This window comes from Empidonax traillii, unplaced genomic scaffold, assembly GCF_003031625.1.
Source record: "Empidonax traillii isolate 1590-97213 ecotype Southwest subspecies unplaced genomic scaffold, ASM303162v1 scaffold25:size3598162, whole genome shotgun sequence".
Lineage (NCBI taxonomy): Eukaryota > Metazoa > Chordata > Aves > Passeriformes > Tyrannidae > Empidonax > Empidonax traillii.
In genome coordinates, this window is record NW_020955218.1 from 3,218,710 (window position 1) to 3,243,963 (window position 25,254).

The 25,254-nt window shown below is 42.4% G+C and overlaps 1 protein-coding gene across 11 annotated transcripts in view; it reads right to left on the reverse strand.

Annotated features, from left to right (window-relative positions):
- Positions 1-607: 607 nt before the first annotated feature.
- The window catches only part of WNK1 (WNK lysine deficient protein kinase 1), a 103,910-nt gene continuing 79,263 nt past the window's right edge, over positions 608-25,254 (reverse strand). For 3 of the 11 annotated variants that reach the window (XM_027905990.1, XM_027906065.1, XM_027906073.1), the window contains 14 exons: positions 24,669-24,720; positions 24,360-24,500; positions 22,580-24,006; positions 19,821-19,904; positions 16,589-16,675; positions 15,815-15,884; positions 14,289-14,368; positions 13,124-13,779; positions 12,029-12,231; positions 10,697-10,891; positions 9,364-9,456; positions 6,997-7,038; positions 3,806-3,993; positions 608-3,510 (listed from right to left, as the gene is read on the reverse strand). In XM_027905990.1, coding sequence (XP_027761791.1) covers positions 3,196-3,510; positions 3,806-3,993; positions 6,997-7,038; positions 9,364-9,456; positions 10,697-10,891; positions 12,029-12,231; positions 13,124-13,779; positions 14,289-14,368; positions 15,815-15,884; positions 16,589-16,675; positions 19,821-19,904; positions 22,580-24,006; positions 24,360-24,500; positions 24,669-24,720 — 3,633 coding nt within the window. In that variant the 3' untranslated portion in view covers positions 608-3,195. The remainder of the gene's footprint in view (positions 3,511-3,805; positions 3,994-6,996; positions 7,039-9,363; positions 9,457-10,696; positions 10,892-12,028; positions 12,232-13,123; positions 13,780-14,288; positions 14,369-15,814; positions 15,885-16,588; positions 16,676-19,820; positions 19,905-22,579; positions 24,007-24,359; positions 24,501-24,668; positions 24,721-25,254) is intronic. The other 8 variants (XM_027906014.1, XM_027905997.1, XM_027906006.1 and 5 more) reach the window with 8 other exon arrangements.

Genomic DNA, 25,254 nt, shown 5'->3' on the forward strand with positions numbered 1-25,254 from the left:
ATCTTGCTGTTCTAAGGGACGTGGTGAGATCTGTTTTGTTAGTTATTAGTATAGTTTAATCTAGTATACCTGTTCGGTGTCCCTTTTGTTCCCTTTTGTCCCCTTTTTCCCTTTCCCTATCCCTGCGGGGGGTGGACCCCCTTTTTACGGTGTATATAGCATCTTAACTGTATATAACTGTAATTTGCGTAAATATAGATATATTTTTATATAAGCAGCTTGACTGTGGGTTCTTTAATTTTTATAGTTTCTTTCTCCTTTAACCTAAGGGAAGAAAGGAAGGGGGAAGGGGGCTGCTGTCCTAGCTTTCGGGCATTTGGCAGGGAGCCAGGTCCAAACCATCACAGAAGCCAAGGGTCTCATTAAACTGGTTTCTGTGATAAAACTGACAAACTGGGTAACAGTTCCATCACTGCAGGAAGAGGATGGAAGGGCTGGAACCTGCCGTTCAACAAGAAATCCCACAGTTCAACAAAGGCAGGCTTGATTTATTTGAGTGGCTTCATTCAATAGCCTACAAAGGTGACAAACTGGAGCACAGGGCGCAGCCGTAGGAGAAGCGCAGTGCCTGGGTTTAGTGCAAAACACACGACTAACTACGGTCAGGGAAGCCCAAAGTTTCAATTAATTTTATTTTTTTTTATTTTTATTTTTTACAGTGTACATTGTTAAATAATGTAAAGAAAACACTTGTAATTCAGAAACAGATTTTATGTGGAAAAAGATACTCAAAGTGTAATATTAAACAAAATAATTTAACAGTTCAGTAGCATTAGTTTATTCCTCTAGACTTCAGTTATTCATCCACAGGAAGAGAGGGAGGGAGGAAAAAAAATAAAAAAAAAATCAATGGTAAATGAAACCAGTTCTTGCATAACATTAAGTGAAAAAACGACCTCAAAAATTATTAGATCAAATTTAAATAACCACGTGCCGCATCCCGCTGACAGTTCCTCTGCCATGAATATTCCCCTTGTCTCATTACTGCCTCAGGTTTGTCACCACTCCCATTTCCAGTGGCCGTGCCCAAGAAGCTCCTCTGCATCCCTGCAGATGGCAGCAGGCGTTCCTGCTCCGCCTCAGCCACCGGGACCCTGCTCTGCCCCCTTCCAACACACCCCTTGAGCCTCCTCTCTGTCCCCCTGCAGCTCCAGCCTGCACCTGCTACACAGAACCAATCGCTCAGGGCTCAGAGCGGCTCCTCCAGCCTGGCCCTGCTGCCAAAACTGCTGTGAAACAGCGACAGGAATGGAACGGACCTCGCACATTTCTTTGTAAAAGTGAGAACATCCACAGACACAAAAGCTCCCTAATAAGGCTCTGGGGTGGAACAGCACTCCGAGAAAACAATGTGGGCAAGTAGCAACCCTGCGAGGCACCAGCCTCCAGGAAACCGGAGAGCTGCTCCAAGCACTTGGAAGCAAAACTCTGATCTCTCACAGCTTTCTGCAGCACTACATAAATACTGGCTGGTATTATTTTGACTTTGAAGAGGAAACCAGTATTTCTTAAATATGAAAAGGGAGAATGACCAAAGCAGAAGATACAGTACAGGTACTAAGAGGTGACAGATAGTGACAATCCTGGTACCAGCTTGAAATTTGTTAAGAGTGAACAAAATTGTAAATCCTCCAAGACACACAGAAGAAACTTCTTGATGCCGGCTGTTTCAAGTACATCCATTGCCGGCAATGGACGTTGCACCAGGACAGTCTGTTCCTGGCTTAAATGAATTTTACACAAAAAAAAAAAAAAAAAAAAAAAAAAAAAAAAAAAAAAAAAAAAAAAAAAAAAAAAAAGTAAGAAAAGCAATCCCAGCAGACAAGCCCATGCCAACGAGCAATGGCACCTCTCCCTCAATCCACATCCTAACCAAACATCTTTACCACTTCGCAGGTGGAGTCAAACTCCATCTTAAGTTGGGCCTTCCCCAAGGATACACGTTCTCCCCATCCTCTCTCCACTTCTGATCCAGACCTCCTGCCTCCACAGACAATATTGGTTAGTCTCGTTTTAGCTTCACCCGCAATCCTCTGTCCCTCCCCCACCTGGCCCCTGTCACACCAGCAACTTCAGATCTGCCCGCCTGGACAAGCTTCCCACACACACAGAAGGTTGTTCCAACCCGTGGCCTCAATGACTTCCCCCTCCACACCCCTGCTCCGAGCGGCACCAGGACCTGGAGCGTCCCGGGCACTGGGTACAAACAAAGCCACCCCTCACTCAACCTGCCCTCTGCCCACCTGGGGCCTGCTGGGAAGACGACGCTAAACTGCAGAAGCAATAGAAGTCCAAGGCACTAAAATATCCAGCAAGCATACTGGGAGAACAGACAAGTATTCAAGTACATTAATTTATACAATTTTACATTCACATTTATTTATCTAATACAATGAAAATACAAAGGAAAAAGTTAAAGTGTCTCCAATAAGTATAAGGATATAGCTAGCTTTTTTTCCCATTTTTTCTTTTTAACTTTTTTAACCCTCTATATTCCACTCATTTTTAAACTACTGTTGTCCAACAACATTTATATATCACAGTGTTTCCACATCAAAACTGATGGTAAGTACATGTCCGCAGGGAACTTTTAAATTTTTTTTTTTTAAACAATTTAAATTGCTCTAATGCTGCAGTCAAAGCTGTTAATATCTTACTTAAAGCAGTAATGACCTATCAAGCACGGGCTGCACTGCAAGTCCATTTGTGTGCCCCATCTTTTCAGAGCCAGATACGATTGACCGGGGAGAGGGAGAGGAGGGGAATTTGGACAGCTTTTTTCCTGATCTTGGTTCTTCGGGGAGAGGCGAGAAGCATGCTAAAGCCTCATGCTAGGGTTCAGCTCTCCCACCTCAACAAATGTGGATTCAGCTTCAAACCAGAGAGAAAATTTACAGCAAGACTGTATTAACTGACCCCATGACTCCTCTTCACAGCTCTCGTTCCACACAAGAGCAAGACCCCCTCGGTGAAAAGCACTGTCCCATCACAAGGATGCTGATCATCCTCCTCCCCCTTCCAAGTGTGTGGGGAAACCCCCTTTACAGAGAGTTGACAGCAACGGTTGGAAAAGATAAAATTCATTTCCAGTCTGGCAAGCTACCAGTTCATTGCAGCACTAGTAGTTGATACAGGGCCCCATCTCCCTCCTGACGTCCTGTCTTGAGGTCTCGCCAGCGCGGTCTCCGAGCAGAGCTAAGTGGTCCGCAGGTTGGAGCCAGGGGGGTTGCTGACCGACTTCTGCAAACTGCTGATGTTGAAGCTTTGCAAAGAGGCGGCACCTACGGGCTGGAACTGGCCGAGCGGCGGCTGTGCTGGACCGCCCGCCCCGCTCCACGGAGCGGGGAAAGACGCTGCTGGATAACCGTACGGCTGCGGAGGGCATATAGGCTTTGTGAAGGGACCTAAAGAGGTAGCTGATGCTGCAGGGATGGGCGTAGCACCCAGGGAAGATGTCATAGAGATACAGAGCTGACCTGGTGCCGAGAATTTTCTTGCCATTCCAGGGGCCTGAAAGAAAACCCAACCGCCGAGAGAAGTTATGTAACTGTGCTTAAAAGCCACCAGTCCGCCCCATGGTCCACAGGTCGTTCCCAGTGGGTGTTTACAAGGACAAGCCATGGTCCCCTCCTCTCCAGTAACCCCCTTCCCTTCCAGAGCAGGCACAGAAAGAGCCCAGCTCACAGCTTCCCAGAGCACTTGTCCCAGCTGCACAGCAGCTGTGCTCCAGCTGTGTTTGACACCATGGCATGACAGCAACAACCCCACAGCCTCCCACCATAAACGCTCACGGATCACATCTTACCTCATAACTACTATGCCCTTTGCCAACTTTCTTGCCAGACAGGTTCATGGCATCCCGGGCCCAGTTATCGACCAGCTTGTGCAGGTCATCTGTGAAAGTCCCTTTCCGGCTCGAGGCGATAGCAGTGGGCTGAGTCTGGGGCGCTTGGCTGTTCACCACAGCCCCGACTGTGTTAGTGCTGCTGGTCCCTATGAATGCAAAAACCAGGAATCAATACTGAGGTTCAAGATCATCTCCCTCTTGTGAGTGAAATAACTGTGGTAATGGAACACCAATAGAGAGCCAGTTAAAATGCCATGCAGATTAATTCTAAGTTTCGATTCCAGGACACACTGAAATGGGAACTACAAGGACTCCTACAGGCATTTTCTCAGATTAAGAGTATTTCATAGATAAGTTTACTTTGCAAGAAGTGCTGCAAGTGGTCATCCTAAGAGGGGAATGGTAGCAGCCTACAGGTCTTTGTAGAAGAAAAAGGACATTAGATTTCAGCACTGAATGACAGTACATGAGGCACATCACTCTCTCACCCTAAACCTTTTAATTATAGCAACCACTACTGGCACAGGTCAATTCCACCTTGGGGGACAATGCTGGATGCTGAATAAAGAGTAGTAAAATCAGCATTGCCAGCTGCTCTGTAGCAAATTATCTCCACTTTGTAAAATGAAGAGAAAAATTCACCCAGTTTACACATAGAAAAAAAAAAGAGTAAGAAGAAACTGTTGTTTCCAATAGCTGCCATACTTATGTTCTTGAGGATAACCAGATGGGGCTGTCTTCATCCACCAAACAGCCAGGATCAGCAGGAGAAGTCTGCACTGCATTAAATTTTGCTTTTTGCCTCTGAAAGCATTTTTTTGTCATTATGCTCAGATTTCCTATGTCAGAAGAATAAGCACTTCAGATGCAAACAACTAATACAGCTTAAAGAAGGCAGGAGTGAGAGTAGATCCTTAGATAAGCTTGGACAAGTTTTTCTATTCACTGCAAGAACACAAAACCCCTTCAAATAAATACCAGGTTTTGGTTCTGCTGGAAAGCTTGCTGAACGTTATCCTGTGGGGAAAAAACAAAGCAACCTAGAAGCTTTGTTTTGGATAGCCTCACTATGCTCCTCATAAACAGACCGCACCGAAATTTTGGTTTTTTTTTCGAAAGCAGGCCTCGTAACAGGAATCAAAGAAATTGTGTATTACCCAGAACCCCAAATTCCCAGCAATATTGCAAAGCATCTTCATTTACAGATGTGGAAGTGCTGGTTAACCACTAGGGTCCACCCAACAGCAAAATCAGCATCAGCAGTGCTGAAGCCAGCACTGCTTGCAAGCACACATCCTCATCTACTTGGTTCCCAAAGATCCTCAAGCATTTCTACTTGCTCCCTTTGGAGACTGCAACTAGGAAATCCATGAAAACCTGAGTTTATGGCAGGCATTTCTGAGAGGAAGACTGATACAAAAGTGGAGCACCAGAAATGCCAGCAACGAACATCACGTCTCTACTGCAAAGGCCAAATGACGGCACCGCTGTCTCTTGCCTGACAGCTCCCTTCCCTGGCTATCAGCCACATTCCTTGCAACCACTGTATCAAAGGAAGAACTGGTTCCAAACCCCTGCAGGAATGTTTCGTATCGAGGAGTGAATTAGGAAGGTGACGTACTCACTATGCAGGACAAATAAACGAAGTGTTACTGCCTCTAATAGTGCTGAGGAGGATATGTATCCGTCCCACCAGTCCCAGCTCAAGCATGGAAGTGGCTCCCAGTCTGGGTGCCCACAGGTGGGGCAGCAGTTGTTAGGAGCAGGCATGCAACAGTACACACAAAAAGGGAAGAGTAAGGTTCCCTGAGCAGGGAGTGTGGCTGCAGCACTGATAAAGAACAGCAGGAACACACTGTACAGTGCAAGGGAAGTCTGCAGTGACGTAGCAAGAACCTTAAGCATGCATCATGTGGAAAGGGCTCTGAACGCAATTATTTAATAAGAGCAATGATGTGAAAGGTGAAATTAAAGACAAATGAGGCAAAAGCAAGAAAGTACTTGGGGGAGGGGGAACACTGCCAAACCCAGTAATCATCACATTCCACCATGAGGGTTCATGCAGGGATTGACACACTTGCTCTCATCCTCCTCACGATGGCCAGCATCTGCTTTTGATATTTCACATTTCCACTTTAATCACTAAGTATACTGGATCCTGGACCTACACTGGAGAGCTTCCTCAGGTCACGGGAGAGAATTAATCAAAGCACATGCTACAGTGTGTTCAGCTGAAGATATGAGAGATCAGTTTGGAAAGTTTAAGTGCTTTCAAAAGAAACGGATTGGTTCAGTGTGAGAAAGGTGGGAGGCTGAGAGAGCTTTGTCTGCAAAAGTGATTTTGTTAGGGAGCTCCCATCTCAGGTCACAGACATACCAGGCTACAACATCATGGCTGAGCTACACAATTACTAAAGTTCTCATGTATTGTCAATTTAAAAAATGACTTCTCAGGAATTTCCCATTTTAACTCTGACACAGTCACTGCCTGCAGAAACTGCCATCCAGAAGAGTCTGAAAAGGAAGTGCTTCAATTTGTAGCATTCAATGGAAACAACCCCCCACATTCCTGCTTGGTCACAGCAGCCGTCCCCAGTTCTGCTCTGACATGAAGGATCTCAAGTGAAACAGGTCCCTCTCTCTTCAGCCCACTACCTGTAATGCCTTCATTCGGCCCTTTTATTTCCCCTCCCATAAACCACCAGTCAAAAGACACCTTCAAAACAGTCTTAAGTGACATGAGCACACACAGGCTTTTCTAAACATCTCTTGCTTTGGGAGTCACACTAGAGATCTCTACTCCCTTATGCTTTTGAAATGTTGGAGTGTCTGCAATTGGATCCATCACTGAGGTGACAAGCCCCATTAAATCCCAAACAAAGCAAGCAACTGACCCTGACACTCAAGCAGCTCTCGTTATCCATGAGCTCCCCGGTGAAGGTGAGGCTCTGCCTGCCTCCACCAGGCTGCAAGAGCAGCAGCCTGACTGTTCAATGTACTAATGACAGAGTACACATTAGAGGGCATAACACAGACAGACAGATGCTGTGCTGGAGACAGAGTCAGGGACATAAGGCTTCAGTGACCAGGAAAAGCTGATGAATAGCTTTACAGTCAGCAATCGGAGATAACAGAAATAAGATAATTACTACAGAGCTGGTTGCAAGGACAGACTTTTTTCACCATCTTCCCTGAAGCACAAAGAGAGAGTAATTTGTTAAAGATAAGAGAAACAGTGAGAAACGTTTAGTATCAGGAAGCATTACAAAAAGCTTGGTGAGAAACAGAGAACACAGCACAGCAGGGCTCTTGCAGTCACTACTGGGACATTCTAGGACAAACCCAAAGACTGGTCTGATGGTTTAATCAGTTGTACTTTCAGAAAGAAAAGAGGCCCAGCCTCCTATATTTATTTTTCATCATTCACAAACTACAATGAAGAATGTCAGGAGACATTAAGGTCATAACTGGTTCTTATCAGGAAAGGAGAAGCAATTACATCTTCCATTTTTGTCAGGACATAGGAAGCATTTTACAACTATCAAAGTTTGACCAGCAACATAAGAAAGATTTATTTGATAGGTCAAGTGTTTTTAGTCTGTCACCCTATGTTCTCAGATCTGTGAAAACGGTTCAGATGCTCCCTGCCAAGCTGTACCACTCTGTTTCTCCAGCTGCACAGTTAAAAGCATCAATCACTGCACTGTTTCCTCAAGACCATTGATTCTAAACCAGCATCTTCTCCAGTTGTCACTCTCCACAGCAGTCTGCAACAGCATTTCAAGGACAAGACTGCAGGAAACAAGCAACCTGCAGTAAGCCAAGTGCCAGGCCAAGCTGTGCCATGCCAAGTATGACCTGCTTTTTACAGGACAGCCACAACACTCTTTTCAACAGGAATCTGTTTCCCTTAGCACTAGTCCCAAAAGTAGGAGATACATATGCCAAAGTACTATTCTAGCTAAGTGACAGTAAATTTGCAGTCAAGGCCTTGTAAGTAAATTATACTCTGATATATTCTGGCTGTTCTTTATATTCCCAACCCAAAAAGAGGACAAGCCAGACTACAGATAATTTTTAGAAGTTAGCTTTGGTAAGAATTTAACTTCTTCCAAGAAAGAAACCATAAATTTTGACATTGCAGATGTCAGTGCACATCTGCATGTTAATATACCAAGCAAAAATATTTAAAGCTGCTCAATTTGAAAAATTAAAAAGCATTGGCGCTTATATCCCAAATCCAATGAAGCGGGATAGAATTATCATTGGAAAACTGAACAGCTAAGAAGTTTCCCCTCCCTTTCTCAAGAGGATGGAAGCATTGCAGCTGTCTCTGCAGAAGGCCAGGCCCAGATGCCACACACAGCCCTGGCTCAGCTGTGCCACTGCCGACCATAGCAAGACAGATGACGCAGATGTGTGGTACTGCCATGCAGCACAGCAACTGAAGATCTTCACAGCACTTAAAGCTTTCTCATATCAAGTCATTCCAGAGGGTGGGAAACAAATGTCGGGCATTTAAAGGGTCCAGACTGCAGAAGCTGCATTGGAGATGTTGCAGCACTCCCAATAAAAAGCATCATATCAGCAGCTCAAGCTGATGTTATTTCAGCCACATCAGAAGTTTGAGGCTCTCTTTCAAGTCTGGCCTAACATAAGTACAAATTAAAGGATTCTGAAAAGAGCTGCAAGGTAACTCATGAGACGGAATGTCCGGAGATATCTACTTAAACATATGTTTTTTTACCCACTTTTACTGCTATTTGTTGCACATTCAATATATGTCCAATTCCCAGTAAAAACTTCTAAACCTGTGCCCATTAGTAGGTGAGGTTCGTTCGAGTTTGCCTGGAAATATCCTCTAATTTTTTTTTAAACCCTCAATGCTTCCAGCTTTAGTTATCCATCTGATGATGATCATAAGAAGTCACTACTAACAGCCTACAGGTGGCATCAATGCTCTGCACTGTCATCAGCACTGGTGACGAGGCCATGCAGAAGCTCATCCACCTTGCACTGCGGGCACACTGCTGGAGGAGGGCAAAACATTCCCCCCACCAGTTACTGCAGTGTCCAGCAGAGGAATAATTTGGAAAATGAATCTTCCTCACTCTTCCAGTACAAAGATTACCTCCCCTACAAGTCTCCTGTCACCTAACATATGCTGAAGATAAATTACTGAGACAGGCCAAAAGAAAATGTTCATGTACCTGCACCTCTCTACCTCTCCCCAGCTTCAGTGTCACTTCACTGACCTATCCTGAAAGTTTCCACTAAAGGTTTAGAGAAAATGAGTGCTTGTGATCAGGAGTTTAACAGAGAATACCTAACACGAGAACCCAAACTTCTAAAGACGTGCTAAGAGCAGCTCAGCTGAGCCATGGTATGGGAGGGAATACAAGGTGGCGGATAAGAATGGGCTGCATGAAAGAGATCCAAGCAGCAGAAACAGAAACCAGAAAGACAAAACAAAAAAAAAAAAAAACAGACAAGGAAGGATTAAAGGTGTTACACACAAAGAGCCAAGCAGGGCGTACTCAGAAATCGGGTCCTCCTGCCACCAGGCTTGAACGTCACTCTCTCAGATGCACAGTTAAACTTCGCGCAGCCTGTGAGAAAACAAGAACGGGAAGAACAGAGAAAGGAGAGGAGAAGAGACAGAACACCACTACAAGATGTTAGCAACTTGAAGTTGGAAGGGTGAAATGCATTAACATGACACACAAGAATAAGTCTCAAAATGCAGACCAAAGAGTACACAGACAACATACGGAGTGAAGAGACTCCCTCCAACACCTCCAGACATTAAGCCAAGTTTGCAGTGTTACTCTCCAGTCCATAACCCAACAATAACGTTGCAATCTATAGGAAAGCCAAATCCTGGCAGAAGTATCCAATTACAAAATGGTACTTGCACAACTCTAGATACAGGGAGATGATTGAAGTAGCTCCAAAACACTGGAAACAGTTCTTTAAAAAAAACCTTTACACAAAATTCTTCCATAAAGTCTGTTTCCATTTTCTGCCTGTACTTCTCCAGTTTCAGCAAAAACACACATTAGAACTGATGTATTCAATCAGTCTAAAGCAAAGCTTTTCAGAAAGATGTGCAAGAGGGAAAAAATCTGGAACAGCTAAGTTCAGAGAAATAAAGGAGTCATACCCTTAATGACTGGCAAGCAAAAAAAGCCCTTCCTACCAAATAAGTCAGAGCTGTGCCTGAGAAATTATTTGATAATGTACTAATAACAAGCAATCCACAATCTGAGTAACCTGAGTAACTATTCCCACCATTTCATCCTCCTACACTGACTCTTCCTTCCAAGATAATTTTTTATCTCACAATTGAAGAACATGAGCCTTTTTTTACCTTTTACTGTTAAAAATTCAAATGCCAGAAACAGACAAAGCAGTTTGGAAGTCTAGAAGGACTCTGAGCCTTCTGAAACTTTCTTCAGAAATTTCCTACTGTTTCAGTTATCTGTTAATATCAAACCTGCTCTGCCCCTTCCTTCATCTAACTTCTCATTTCCAACCTGTCTCCTCTTCCCCTCAGGCAATACCTTTCCCCCAGGTCAGCAGAGCATCATCTGGCACCATCCCACGGCACTGTTTTGTGTTGTCCCTGGTGCTCTCATTACAGCAGACAGGGCCACTCATTACTTCAACCACCTCACACTTCACCTGTGTGAGCAGCGACAAACGTAGCTGCAAAAACCAGCCTTGTCGGCCTCCACACTTAGGCTGGGGACTCCAAAACTGCTTTACACCATATGCTAAAAATCAAGAGTCCCGAAGTAGATCGCTCATCTCCATTGCTAATTGCACTAATTCCATTTAGAGTCTTACCTTGGCCCGGTGCCGAAAGGCTCGGTACCGACAGGGCACCATCACTGGTGAAGGCAGAGTAGAGATTTTCACTAGAAGGTGAAGGTTTGAGGGGCTGTAACAAATGGTTCTGCCCAATCTCTGGCACACTACCAGGAGGATGAAGGGTCTGCTGAGGAGGCAAGACTGAGGGTGCACTTTGAGCTGACAGATTGCCTAGAGGAAAAAAGGAAGACAAAAAGTTTTGGTTTCCCTGCGTCATTTTTGAAGCTTCTGTCATTGTTCCCAAGGGACAGGGGGGAAAAAAAAAACCAGAGGAGAGTTTAACTGGAACAGTTACTAATAGAAAAAATGTGTATCATCTTTTGGTCAAGCATGACAATTCGGGCAAGACAGGGAGAGGCAGGGGGAGAAAACTACTCCCATTTCTGAGAAAGCTATAAGATCAAAAAAATGCTTCAGTTTTCAGGACAACTCTGTGCTAGTTCACTGTCATGTGCTCACACAGAGTTCCATATAATATAACACTACACAAGTGAGCAGTCAGGGAGACTGGACACAGAAATTGCAGCATGACACAGAATTACCAAAGTAAATATGCAAGAAGCAGTAATAAATATTTCTGTTCACAGTGCTGACCCTCCAATACTGTTTGCTCATGCCACAGGATTTGAGAAACATCTCCCATTACCCAGCAAGCATCTGTCATCCATGTCATTTAATCAGTAAACAGAACTATTTTCTCAGTTCTGTTTATTATAAAAATGGTTTTAGTCAGAAAGGAAGCCTTGCCAATTCTCAATTTGTAAGCACAATAATGCTGCAACTCCATTAAAAAAAAAAGAAATCACTACTTTAACATCCCTCAGCTGTGACTAAGTTTCTATAGTGAAAGGACACTAGTAACACCATGCTTAAGAGATACTAAAAAAGAAAAAAAAAGTCTCTGCAGATGACTGAAGACACCAGCCCCATTCTGTAAAATCAGTTTCAGGAGGGAACAAAAACAGTTTATCTTTAACTAACAAAGTTTTCCTCTCATACTGTAAATGTACACTTTTCTTCTTAGTCAGAGCCCAATGACTAATCTATAAAAAAAAAAAAAAATACAAACCACAACTTAAAACCTGGTTTTATAGAATCATGTAACCGTATCTTTCAGTGGACTGAAAAGTCACAAGCAAGACTACCAAGTAGCAAAAGTAATTCCAAAAATGATAAAGAAATCCAGGGAGGAACCAGTACACACACAGACCCTCTCAAAAGAAAAGACAGGGAGACAAACAAAGATCTGAGAGTGAGAGATGGTATCTTCTCTGTTTTATGTACTAAAAAAATTGAAGAAAGTCTTACCTGATAGCTGAGGGCTTTTGTGTCCCTGGGAGCTGCTACGACTGGACTTGCTGCTTTTTCCTTTAGTAGGTCGTCTCCTTCTTCCTGAAAGGGGTGCAGCTGGGGGAATAATTACTGCAGGTGGGGCCTTTCCCAATTTCATATACAGTGACTCAATCTCCTGCTTCTGGCGACTCTGTAGCTCCTGGATCTCTTTAAGGTGCCTAACAAGTTACAAAAGAGTGTGACTTACAAAATGCACACAATTCCTCCCCTCCAGTCAGGCCTGATATGCCTCTTTGGTCAAGCTCTCATAAACAATTAAGAAAGGAGGAAATAAATCTTTTCCACAAATAGTCACTAAACACACATGGCAGAACACTTGCCATTTTCCAGTGTGCTCTAGCCCTGGCTAGAATTCCAACACAAAGTTCCCAACACTGTAATCATAAAACTAGGATAAACAGAAGTACATAAAAAGCATTGAAATGTTACAGGAATAGCTAGATTACTCATTTTCTGAGGCACGTGGCCTTGGAGATTTCTACACTGGTATTACCTTACATTTTGTTTCAGAGCAGTTGCATACATAGGATTTAAAACTGCCAGCTGCCCTAAAAAAAAAAGTTCAACTTCAAGTATAAATAAATTTGTAGTCACATTGCTTGACTTTCAAATTTTTTTTCTAAGCCCACAAGGTTTCTTTAGGAAATAGAGAACCATTAGAAATGCCAGAAATGCATACTAGAAATGCAGAGACTGTTATGTGTTATTTTCAAACAAGACTCCATTATTCCCACTAACTACTAAATATCGGTGATACGACAAATCTTCCTTACATCTGCAGTCTTATCCACAGGGCAGCTGTCAATCTACATACAACAAGGTCACATGTTAGCAAATTAAGTACAGAAAATACATATATTCCTTTTTTATTGTAATTGTGTACTGCTTTCCCACTATAGAATCCTACTTCCCACATAAACACTGACAAGGACTCCTGACACTTGGCAAAGGTTGAGCCTTTCAAAGAAGTCTCTTTTTGTTCTTGCGAAAAGGAAAGTACAGGTGAAATTCCTATTTCATACATGACCACACAAACAAAAAAAGCCTTACTTCTCCCGTAACCGACGGAGTTCCAATTTCAAGTCTTCATCTTCAATATCTGACTCGTTGTCACTGCTCATGTAGGAAGAATTGAATGAGTTGCTAAGGCTCTGAACAGGGAGGCTGATCTTTGATCCCAGGTGCTGGAGAGAGTCTGGGCTCCCTGAGCCATCATCCAAATCCTTAGCCATCCCACTTAGGAAGGCAGCCTCCGGATCAGAGGAAGGACCATTCATGTGTGGGGACTGCCTCAACTCCAACTCTTTCTTCGGAGCTGCAGCTGAAGAAGCAACTTGTTCCAAGCCCCCAGAGAGAGGAAGAGTCATTGGCTCTTTCTCTGCACAGCTAACCTCATCCTGAGTCTTTGACACGGAGAAGCGCCCCACTTGATTTGTTGTTGTCACCTGAAAGCGCCCGACCTTCGTAGCCTGACCAGCATCTACCGGTAATTGCAGCTCAGGATCTGCCTGAGGAATGCCATCTACCACATCCAAGGAAGCACCAGCAACAGCCCCGCTTTTCCGACTGCCAGCCTGCTTGACCAGTGTACTCTCTGGGCTACTGCCAGAGAGACATGAAGAATCACTGGAGGTGGTTTCAAATTGCACTGGCTTAGTTTCAGGTTTTTCACCCTCTTTTAGCGCATCATCCACTGCCACAGATACCTAGAATAGAAATGCAAACATGCAGAGTTTCTTGGTTTTTCCTTAATATTTCCTTTAATAGTAAGATGCATCTGAGAGGGGAAGATAACTCATTTCCTTGGTATGCCACAAAGCAAGCTACTGCTTCCCTGCAGGCAGCACATTGCCACAGAAAACAGTACTTTGGAGCATTCTGGAGGATTAACTCCAGGACACGCAACAGATTCAGATGGGGCTTCCTTCACCAGCAGGACATAATACAGTGAAACTGTTTGTGAAAGAGTAACTAACATTAAAGACCAAGGTCTGCCATGATAAAGCACTGTATTTACAATTCCAGACCTGCACAGACTAATGCAATCTCTGTCCTGACTGAAAACATCATCTGCCCAAAACGTGGCATTCACAAGCTCTACATGGACATTCTCTCCCGACAGCGAAGTCCAGCATGAGGAGCACCGAGCTGGCATGACACAGGAACTGCTCAAAGATCCTGGATCAACAACCAAGTGAGCTGGAACATCTCCTACCTGAAACCGTCCCATCTTCAGAACACTGGCTCCTGCTGTGGTAGCCACAGCACTGCTGTCTCCATCACCTGATGCTGCAGCTAAGGAAAAGGAGAATGGGATTAACAGGAAAACAAGTAACAAATTATTTGAACTCCAATTTCTTTTTAACTCAACCACCCATTAACTCCTAACAGGCCTTTGGATTCACAGCATTATATGAATATTAAAAAGTTAATTATTAATGTTAAGTTGAAGTATTTTTCTAAAGGTTCCCTGCTCAGTATATTTGATGAAAGTGTACTTTTAGGTAACAGCAAAAAAACCCACGCTGATTTCAAACAGGGATGTGAAAATAGACAAGTAATTTAAAAAATAACTGAAATTTATGCAAGAAATAGCTTATTTTAATTCAAATCCACAGTGACTACCTAAATATCACAAACACGGGGGACAATTTAGTAATAGAAAAGCAGTAAGTTGAAGAAATGCTATAAACCACATTTGCTTAAAGCAGTCTATCTGAAGCTTTCAGAGCTGGATTCTTAGGTGTCAGCTCCTAGTTTTGTTGCTCTGCACTGGCAGCATAAGGTTACAAAGCTGAGAAATAATATTCTATCTTTAAATCAGTTCTATTGGACAGCTTGCTCTGTTTATTAACCAACTTCCCAGATTGTTTACTTGTACCTTCTGAACTTTAATAGACAATATCCAACTCATTTTATAGCAGACTAATGAATTCTACAGTAGAGCACACTAGCAACATCCCAAAATGGCATATTTTATTTTATCATATGGTTTTATTAGCTTCTGAAGGTTTGTCACTGAACTTCAGAGGCACATGCATGTTAAATAGTGTTTGTCAGATAGCTCAAGAAATAATTTCAGCACCATATTAACAGCTTCTTTTAAAAATGGAAGATTTCAAAAACTAAAACAATTAGGTGAATACTGACAGGAAAGTCTCAGACTATTTTGCAAGTGTTTGGATTCCGGCCCAGCAACTGAATTCATTCAGATTTGAAAGGGATTGATCATCCAGACAACTTGCAGTTGTTCTAGAGCATCCAGAAAGAAGTTTGATTTTCCTACTGTCTTAAATTTTTAGTATTTTAATCCTCATTTCTCTATTTGAACAAAAAGGAAACACTCCCAGGTTAGGGAGAGGTACCCTACTTATAGAACACAGCGTGATGACACTACATGAGAAGCCTTACTGTTGTTGCCAGGAACATCACAGATGACAGAAAACAGTTCCATCAAGTTCTGAAGTTGTACCTTAGCAGCATAGTAGGGATTCTTAATTTAGCATTTTGGACAGCTTTGAATTCTAAATGAATTACTACAATACATAGGTATCATCCCACTCTCCTGACCTACAGGAGAAACTTTCGATCTGGTCACTAAAAACTAATGGAATCCTCTTAAATAACTGCCACTGCATGACTTACTAAAAAAGGCTACAACCTTCCTAGTTGCTAGTCTGTTCAACTTTGGATTATATCTCCATGCTGAGGAACCATCTAAAATAATCACAGCTGTCTTACCATCCTTCAGAGACTGTGCTGCTGTGGACACCAGCCCGGTAACCGTCGTAGACGCTACTGAGGGCACAGACTACAGGTTCAAGGGGGGCAAATAAATAAAATTAAATTAAAATAATCAATGGTTTGATGGAATTCCAACAAATCCAACATACTGCATACTACATCATCTTTCCTTTCCAACAGGGATAAAGTATGACCCATGAAAAGACAAATGCAAGAGTTTTTAACCTCCAAAGCAAGAAACATCAGCAAGAGATTTTAGAGGCCTTACAATCCCTGAGGCTGTGAGCAGAAAATCCCCTTTGGCTGTGCAGAAGGAATGCATAAGTAGCCACTTGGAGATCACAATTGCAATCATTGTCTTCGTCTAGTATCAAAGTTCATTATCATGGTCTTTGAAAGTCTCAGATCCACACTTAAAACACCCCTCCCAAATTAAGACTGACATATCACATAATGCTGGTTTAGTGCTCTTTCCCCTTATTCCACAGTTGCCTCCCCTTCTAGCTTGGTGACAGGGATGACATCACCAGAAAAGCTGGAATAAGAACTAATACCAAAAAACAGCCTCAGGAAATTACATAATCTATTGCAACATACAGATTTTTCCTCTTCTGGTTGACTCAGTCCCACAGACGGGAAGATGACTTCTCATTTTTATTTTTAAAAGTCTAACTACTGGTGTAGTGATATTAAAGGCAGTGACCTAAGAGCACGACCTTGAGAAAACAGAGGTTTTTGGAGACTACTAAAGTGCCAACATTGCAAACGTACACAGGCAGGAGCAGATGTCACTGGAACGGTCTCTGGACTAAGAGTTCTTCTCAGCTGAGCATCCAGATCTTCCAGTGGCTGCTGGGACTGAGAAAGAAAAGAGTAAAAAGCTGTCCCAGCTTAGGAAAAATACATCACCTTTGAGAAACAGCCATATTTAATACTTAAACTTAAATCAGTCAGTGCAGCTTCCATATTTTTATCACATTTCCTTTCCTACACTTTTATATTTAACATGTATAACACAGTGAGACTGGAAGCAACTTAAAAAACATATTTGTTTGAAAAAAAAAAACAGAAAAATTAACTGTAATTTCCAATAATAAACAAAACAACCCCCCCCAAAAACATCCAAAACCAATCAACAAAAAACCCAAACAAAAACCCTAAAAACAAACCAAAACAAACAAAACAAATAAAAAACCCCAAAACAAAACCACAAGTTCCCTCAGAGAGGCTATCTGGGTGGATTGGCTTGAAGAGGAGGACAGAAGAGGGGCAGAATCTCTCTCAAATATGCTTATTACTTAGATTCCAGCTGTTTCAGTTGGCATCCAACATGTTTTTCCAACTTGGTCAATTGAATTGGTGAGGGGAGGAGAAGAATTAACTAAACATATCTTAAAGATTAAAAAAAGTTCAAATTCACTCAAAACTATTAAATTAGGGCCATACCCTTAGCATACATATGAAAGAAGAAAGTGTTGGCAGATATCACTAAGTTGCAATTCTGACCCCATGGATTAGAAAGTTCCATCCAAACTTTAGTATTATTAATCTTTCCAAGTCTTTTATATGAAGAAAAAAGTCTGTATCTGTTTTTAGAACTGAAGCTGAGCTCTCACGGCAAAATAAGAATGTTATTTTCCACTTTCAAGAAACTGAAAGTCAGAGATACACAATAGCATAAAAATGCTTTCAACAGGTTGCCAGGATGACTTTCTTCCTGACTTGTGGATTTCCAAGCACAACCAAAAACCCCAAGAACAATAAACCAGTATCAATTCCATTAAAAAAAAAAAAAGGCAAAAGCTGCAGACTTCTAGAACTCCATTCAGAAATCCAAATGCTTAGTGACAAGGGACCTAATTTAATTCAGTACTGTAAAATAAAGAGGCCATTTCACCTGAAATACTACATAATTCTCATCACTTATGCTCACAAGAAGATATTTACTTCAAGTAAACAAAGAGCTATCAGAATGATCAGGAAACAAAGATTTCCTTGCGGAACAAGGGTACCAAAATGAAGCTTCAAAAATTAATCTAAATGCACTTTAAAAAGCAATTAAGGAATAAATAGAACAGGTATTTAAGACTATGGAACAAACTGTTCAAAACTGGTCTTAAGATGACGTGTACTTTGCCTGCAAATTATGAGTCTGGTACTAAGGAAAGGAAAATAAGTTGTGTAATGACCTATGGACAGAAGCAGCACGGAAGGCAAACCTATCTACTTTAAGACAAGCCAGTAATTTTCCAGATAGTATTACATGATAGCAGCAAATGCTCTTAGCAGTCACTTAGATTTGATCCAGTTGGTCTCCTCCAATTTTGTCTCACTCTTAGACAAGCCTTCAGAGTTCAAACGAGAAGTGAAATTAGGCAAGTTGTTTGCAAAGGACAAGAAGCAAAGAATCTATATTTGTGCCTCTTCCATGCCACAATTCCTGCCAGAAATACCTCTGACTTACAGGAAGAAGCCTTTTGCAGAGGCACAGTGGCTTGAGTCACAGAAGTGGCTACAAGTGCTTTTGAGTTTGGGGGAAAACATTACTAATATACTGAGTTTCAAGCACCAAAAGGACTATGAGCTTAGTATGACTGATTTAAACCATCTGCCTCCTGATCCATTTGATACCTGCTCATGGCAAGAACTCAGGTAAGAATTATCATCAAATTGTTGTAGTTTCCCCTTCAGCAAAACCATGCTTCAGAGAGAACTGACTGAAAGACATAAACCAGCTTCTGCCTCTAGAAGTCGGGGGGGGTGGGAACAAGTGTTGTTTCCTAACAACTCATAAGACATTCAGCTACCTTCATTCAGCTTCTTGCTCAGTTTGAGAAAGAAGATACCCATTTCTTGATTACTCACAGGGTAGGAATAGGGCCTATGGCTCTAAGATCAAGCTGTAATAATTAGTTACTTCTGGGAAAGAATTCAGTTGAATGAGTCTTTTTTACCTTCCAACTTCAGACATCATCTGCCTTAGTTGTGCAAACCGCACAGTGTCACAGAATGGGTCAGGTTGGAAGGGACCACAGTGGGTCATCTGGTCCCACCTCCCTGCTCAAGCAGGGCTGTCCCAGAGCACAGGATTGTGTCCAGAAGGTTCTGGAATACCCAGTGAAGGAGACTCCACAAACTCTCTGAGCAATCTGTTCCAGTGCTTGGTCACCTGCACAGTAAAGTTCTTCCTCACATTCAGGTCGAACTTCCTCTGCATCAGTTTCTGCCATTGCCTCTCGTTCTATTGCTTGGCACCACCATTTACATCCAAAATATCCAAGCTAACTATTGTACACAAGGACAAAATTTGTGCCCGGGAAGCCACTGTTACATTTCAACTTACATATATGATCAGGAGCTTCAAATACCTTTTGTGAATCTGAAAGCCTAGTGAAATCACAGCGGAGTAAAAACCACCAAAACAAAAACAAAAACAAAACAACCAAAAAAAAAAAAAACCAAGAGCCCATGAGGAATTTAGGAATTTACAAACCTAGCAATTTTTCACTTTCATTAACATTTAATTGCAATATATAGCATGCCATATTATTTTGCTATTATACTTTTTTCAAGGAGAAAACAGGTTCAAGTTTTATGTACACACTCACCTGTATTGTTTGCTTTTTTTTTTAAACACCTTTGAAGTTCAGGTTTACACACTAAAAAACGCTGAGCCTGATTAATTGTTCCTGTACTTCAGGCACTGGGTACAGCACCCTGAAGGGAAAATTACATAGAATCACAGAGTGGTTTGGGTTGGAAGGGACCTCCAAGATCATCTAGTTCCAACTCCCTGCCGTGGGCAGGGACACCTCCCACTAGACCAGGCTGCTCATACCCAGTGCTGAAGTGACTCTGGCTGCTGCTACAGTTACACAAAAGGGGTTACTCAGTCCAAAGAAAAGAAAAACAAGGACATTAATAACATGCAACGGAGAGTTTAATTGCAACATGCTCTTCGACAGGAAAAGCAGCAGATACAATCTGCCAAGCTGTGTAGCACCTGAGTTAGTGAAGGTCCTGGAAAAGGTGGCAGCGGCTCACTGGATGGAGTGCCAGCCGGAAGTTCAGAACCTACTGGTAGCACCTATGGATAACGAAGAGGAAACGCGCGTCCATCAGACAGGGAACAACAGAAGGATCAGATACCAAGCTACAGTCAGTCATGTCATACAACAGAAGCCTTAACATTTTTTTTTCTGTAGAGACTTCCTTCTGGCAGAGTTAGCAGACAGTCTTTGGGGATTTTTGAAACAAAGTTGGGGGAAGTTGTTTGCTTTGCTTTTATGTTATAATCCAGACTATCTTTGAGCAGCCACAGTTTCCAGTTTAAACAAGCTGCTGTGTCCAGGAACTCAGTATCTTTGGGATATTACTTTCAAGTCTGCAAGAAATGCTAAAATAATTCTTCCAAAAAGCAATTAAGTTTTCAAGGAGCTTAATTTATAAATGGTGCAAGAAGGCACCCAGTCTCCTCACAACAGATCTATGTTAACTTTCCATTAGAAACTGCAAGCTACATGCTTCTGGCACATTGTTCCAAGCAACATGACTTGGAAACAGGAACTGTCAGTGCCTGAGGATGTCTCCACTTGCTGAGAAACAGATTTATAGAGTTCTCACACCATCTTTTGATCCATCACTACTTTTTGAACTAAAGTGTGTTGATGACCCACAGAAGATGACCAGGCCATGCATCCGGGTAGGGAGAAGTCATCCAGTTACGTAAAAGAGGTTAGAGAGACTGGAAAGGTTAGAAGAAGGCATCAAAGCCTCCCCACCAGGTCAGATAGTACATTCCAGTTAGTCATTTCCATTGTTAGGGAAGTGGGAAGTTCTAGGAATTAAGTGACCCATTACATAATGCGCAATTCTTATCCCCAGCTGTCATCTTGATTGAAGTTTGACCATGACTCTGAGGGTGAGTTACAGCACTGGGCATCTCCCTGCCCTTGTGTGACAGGGACTGATGGATATGGGTAACTGGCCCAAAGTCTACCCCAGGCCTCAAGTAGCAGAACCAGTTCCAGCTTGCAGTGTTACCATGGGTGAAGGAACATCCCAGAGTTACAGATCCTCCCAAAAATGTTTCAGCAGGAACTAGGCCAAGTTGCATTAGCTCAACTTTTTTTGCGCACTAGGAACATACATGAGGATATTACCTGTTCTGAGGCATAATGAATTTTTAAGCTGTGGTAACTTGATCATTTAGTTTATAAATAAGAAGCAAAACGTACTTCAAATGCATTTGTAAGACAAGCTGAAACACTTTTAAACTGTCCAGATTAACAGCTTGGCCACAAAGAGAATAAAATACAGAGAGCTTAGCAAACTCCTGAAAACTAAAGCAAGTCCTTAAAACTCAGTAACAACACAGAAACTAAAAGTAAGCTTTGAAAAAAGGAAAAACTAATTTATAAGTAAAATCTTCTAAGAGGAGGTAGGTTTTCTAAAAGGGACAATCAAAAACTCTCCCACATTTATTACATTTAAACCCAAGCCTTTGTAACTACAGGTTTGCAATTAGCAACTCCTCCTGAAGGGATACCACTTTCTATTATTCTATTATTATTTCTATTATTTCTATTATTTTCTCATCTTTCTTTTTTAATTCTCAATTTCATTTAACTATTAATGAATGCCTTCATGTCTAGACTTCCTTACCAACTTCCTTGGCACATATTCCCTACTACTTGACAGCAGAAATTTTCTACTTTGAATACAAAGAGTACATGGGAAAGACTGCTGATGAACGGAGATATTGGGAGCATTAGCTCAGTTTGAATAGCCTGAAATTGGTTAACAGCAAGGCCAGCTAAAGATGACCAACACCAAGGGTTGGTGAGTGGAAAAAATCATTACAGAAACAAAAAGAAGTGAGTACTAAAGGTTTAGGTTTGTTAAATACCTGAAAGTTTCTTCAATCTATTTTCATTTAAGAGCTACTTCACCATTTAAGGAATGGGCTACCAACAGTTTAAAATACTGAAGTGGGTTGTCTCCCAATATTAAAAAGAAAATAAGTAGTTTAATTTCACATATTGATATATCTGGCTAGCAAGGAGGTAACAACATCCATGACACCTCTCAAATTGTTAAAGTCATTACTGTCTCTTTATGAAAAAGTGTTTGCTTGTCGAGTACAATTCAAACAAAGAGTTTGGTTTCAGATATCTTTTAAACTTCTCAAAATTCTACTTTCACAAATCTAATATTTGAAAGGAAAACAGTATCCAGGCACCACATAAGCAGCATAAGACTTCAAAAAAATTCAGTCAGGTTTACCCTTGCCTGCAAGGAGCAGGCTAATGACAGGAAGCAAAGTTAAACTATCCTGACCACTTTGTGAATTATACAACCACCTCATCTCATTCTAGTCATTATGTACAAGATAAAAAGCTATTTAAAGCAAGTCTAGCAAATTCTATTTGAAAGAGCAACATCAAGAAAAAAAATAAACACAAAAACCAAATCATAGTTGATTTACTGTTTGTAGTTTAGGACTAGGAAAAACTACCAGTGACATCAGAAACCTCTCTCAGAAGCACATTACAGAACTGGATTTCTTTTATTTTTTCTGACTAGGACAAAATAAAACACCTCTTGGGACACATGAAAACCACCAGAACATAAAACTTTCAGTACTACAATAAATGAAGCCACCTCTGCCTGAAAAAACATTTTGCCTTATAATGAAGATTCTGCTCAAGAAGGCAGTTTCCTACAGCAGCTGAACATTCACACAAACACTGCGTTTCTTACCGGTACCCTGCTAAGAGGGGGCTTGGAAGGAGAGGTCCCTGGTTTCACTGCTGCTGTTGCAATGCTGCTCGATGCCGAAATGTAGCTCACTGGGGTGATCACCTGCCCAGGAGTGGCAACTGGAGTCAGCACTGGCAAGCCAGTTGGTCCAAGAGGCAAACTGCTTGGAGGTATAGAAGTGCTAATGGATGTCAGGGGTTTAGTTGGTGCAACAGCAGTGGTTGGTATCCCAGGAACAACGGTCGTTTCCATCACCAGCGATGTCTCCAGAGATACTGATGGATGCACTGTTCCCACATTACCATGCTCACTGAAGAGAGACCGTAGCTTTTCTTCCAGGGTCTTTATGTCATCAATACCAGGAGCTTTAGACTGAGCGTCAGCATCAGCCTCCAGACAGTGAACGTGAGGCTGGTTGGGTAACGGTGCTGGTTGAGGCTGGCTGTGTATCAACGTCTGCTGAACGGCGGGCAAGTTAGTGACTGGTTGTGGCAAGACACCAGGCAAGGGAACCTGGGGCAACATGGGTGTTGCACTTGAAATCTGGGGTAGGACAGGTGTTGATGTAATTCCTGATGGGACAAGTAAGGGATGTATCACTGGCTGAGCAGCTGAACCACTTATGCTGGATGCTACTGAGGATGACAAAGGTGCAGAGATCGGAAGGGACAAGCCAGCTGCACTGCAGGGATGCGATGTACCCAGAGACAGCCCACTCTCGGGGAGTGACTGTGGAGCACTTACAACTGTTGTTTCTGCCAGACTGCACACAGAGCCACTGCTACTAAGTTGAGGCAGCTGCAAAGCCACGTTCTGAGGCAGAGACGGGGCAACGGATGTCTGTGGTGCCGCCATACTACTGACAATCTGAGGAGTAGACTGAGATGTCACAGCCGGTGTGACGACACCAAGACCAGTGACACCAGGAACCTGGGTAGATGGCAGTGCCAAGGACAACGGTGTGCTGATACTGGGGGCAATGTCTCCAGTTACTGTTTGAGCAGGCTGCGATGTGGTAGATAAGGAGAAAGAAGCAGGGGCGCTCACACTGGAAGTGACACCAGTCGATTGCTGTCCAGATTGTGAGGCTGGAGGTGGAGAAACAGAGCTTGGCACACTTGTGCTTGGTGCAGCTCCAACAGCTGCATTTTCTGAAGGCAAAGTAACAGATTCTGGAAGAGAAACGCCAGTGCTGGAGGAAACAGATATTGAAGAAGCAGCGACAGATGCAGGAGCTGCACCACTGCCCGCCATGGTAGAAAGTGCAGGTGGAAATGGTGGTACTGTTTGATTGAACACTGGAGGAGCTGTACTAGGTCCTTCTGTCATCTGAGCATACCCCATCTCAGAGAAAGCTTGCTGCAAGCTCAGCGATGATGCCGAGTGGGAGAGATTCATTCCGGGACCATGCACTGGAGATGCAGCAACTGGAAGAACAGAAAATTATCAGTCCACTTGGAAAAGCTCATTACAGTATTATTGTCTGTGACTAAACTAAGACCACATTTACCTCTTAGCAAAACAACAACAACAAAACCAAAAAAAATAAACCACACAAATCCAGATTTTAGGGTTTCAGAGTCTTGCAGAAAACCCATCACAATTTTTTTGCTAAGAATCCAGCACAATATGACCTAAACTGTGATCACTCCTCACCAGCACAGACAGTTCCTTACTTCCCCAAGTACTTCAAGAGGTCTTTAGGAACAGTTTACCTAGTTAACTTCAGTTTTGATGAGCATGTCTTAGCCATCAGTTTTTAAGAGTTTAGATAACTTACCCATATCTGAAGTTTCGCTTCCTCCAGAAACAGCAGAGGTGAAAAAGCCCTGTTCTTTTAACCGACTCTCAGGGACAGGGCTGACAATAAACCGTCTTCCCGCAGAATGGACAACCTGGGTAAAGGAGCTAGAAGGGACCCCTAAATAGAAAGAAGTCAGAAGTTTAGTGACACTGACAGTAACTAAATACATCACCTGCAATATGGAATGTGCACTCCATCATACAAAATAAAAACTTGGCTGCACCCATCCGCTGAAACAGAAAAAGGTAACTGTTGGGAAAAAAAAAATAATCACAAAAGACTTACCTATTCTTTGTGGCATGGAAGATGTAGGATCAGGCTGTTTGAACTCTAATTTCTGTAAAGTAAGATAAAGTTTAAACTTCTATTCTGAAACAGAAACCCACAAGATAGTTCTTAAAATGCTAGCTGACTGAAACGTGGGCATTTAAGAGAAGCAGTACCTTGGACCCAAGCACCATCACCAAACTAGAGGAATTCTGCCCAGATAAGTGTCAGCTACAGTGGTTTTAGAGCTGCTCAGCTTAGAGACCATCAGTGAAACAAACTGATCTAAACACTTGCTTGTTAACAGGCAGTCCAACTGATTTCCTTAAACATTCCACAGACAAAAAGACATTTTGAACTAGTTCTGGGTGTAATAAAGACAGAGATTCAGGAAACGTCACCCCATCTTATTCCCAGCAATCAGTTTCAAAACCTATGTTTCCTAACTGAGCTATCTAATCTCTTAGTATTTCAGAGGGTAGAGGGCCTGAGTCCAGGGTCTCAGTGTTTAATAAGCAGCACAGGGTTGGGGATTTTAATGTCCTACTTCAAAATAATCTCAAATCCAAGAAGCCTCAGCATTTAAGACTTGTCTGTTTAGTGG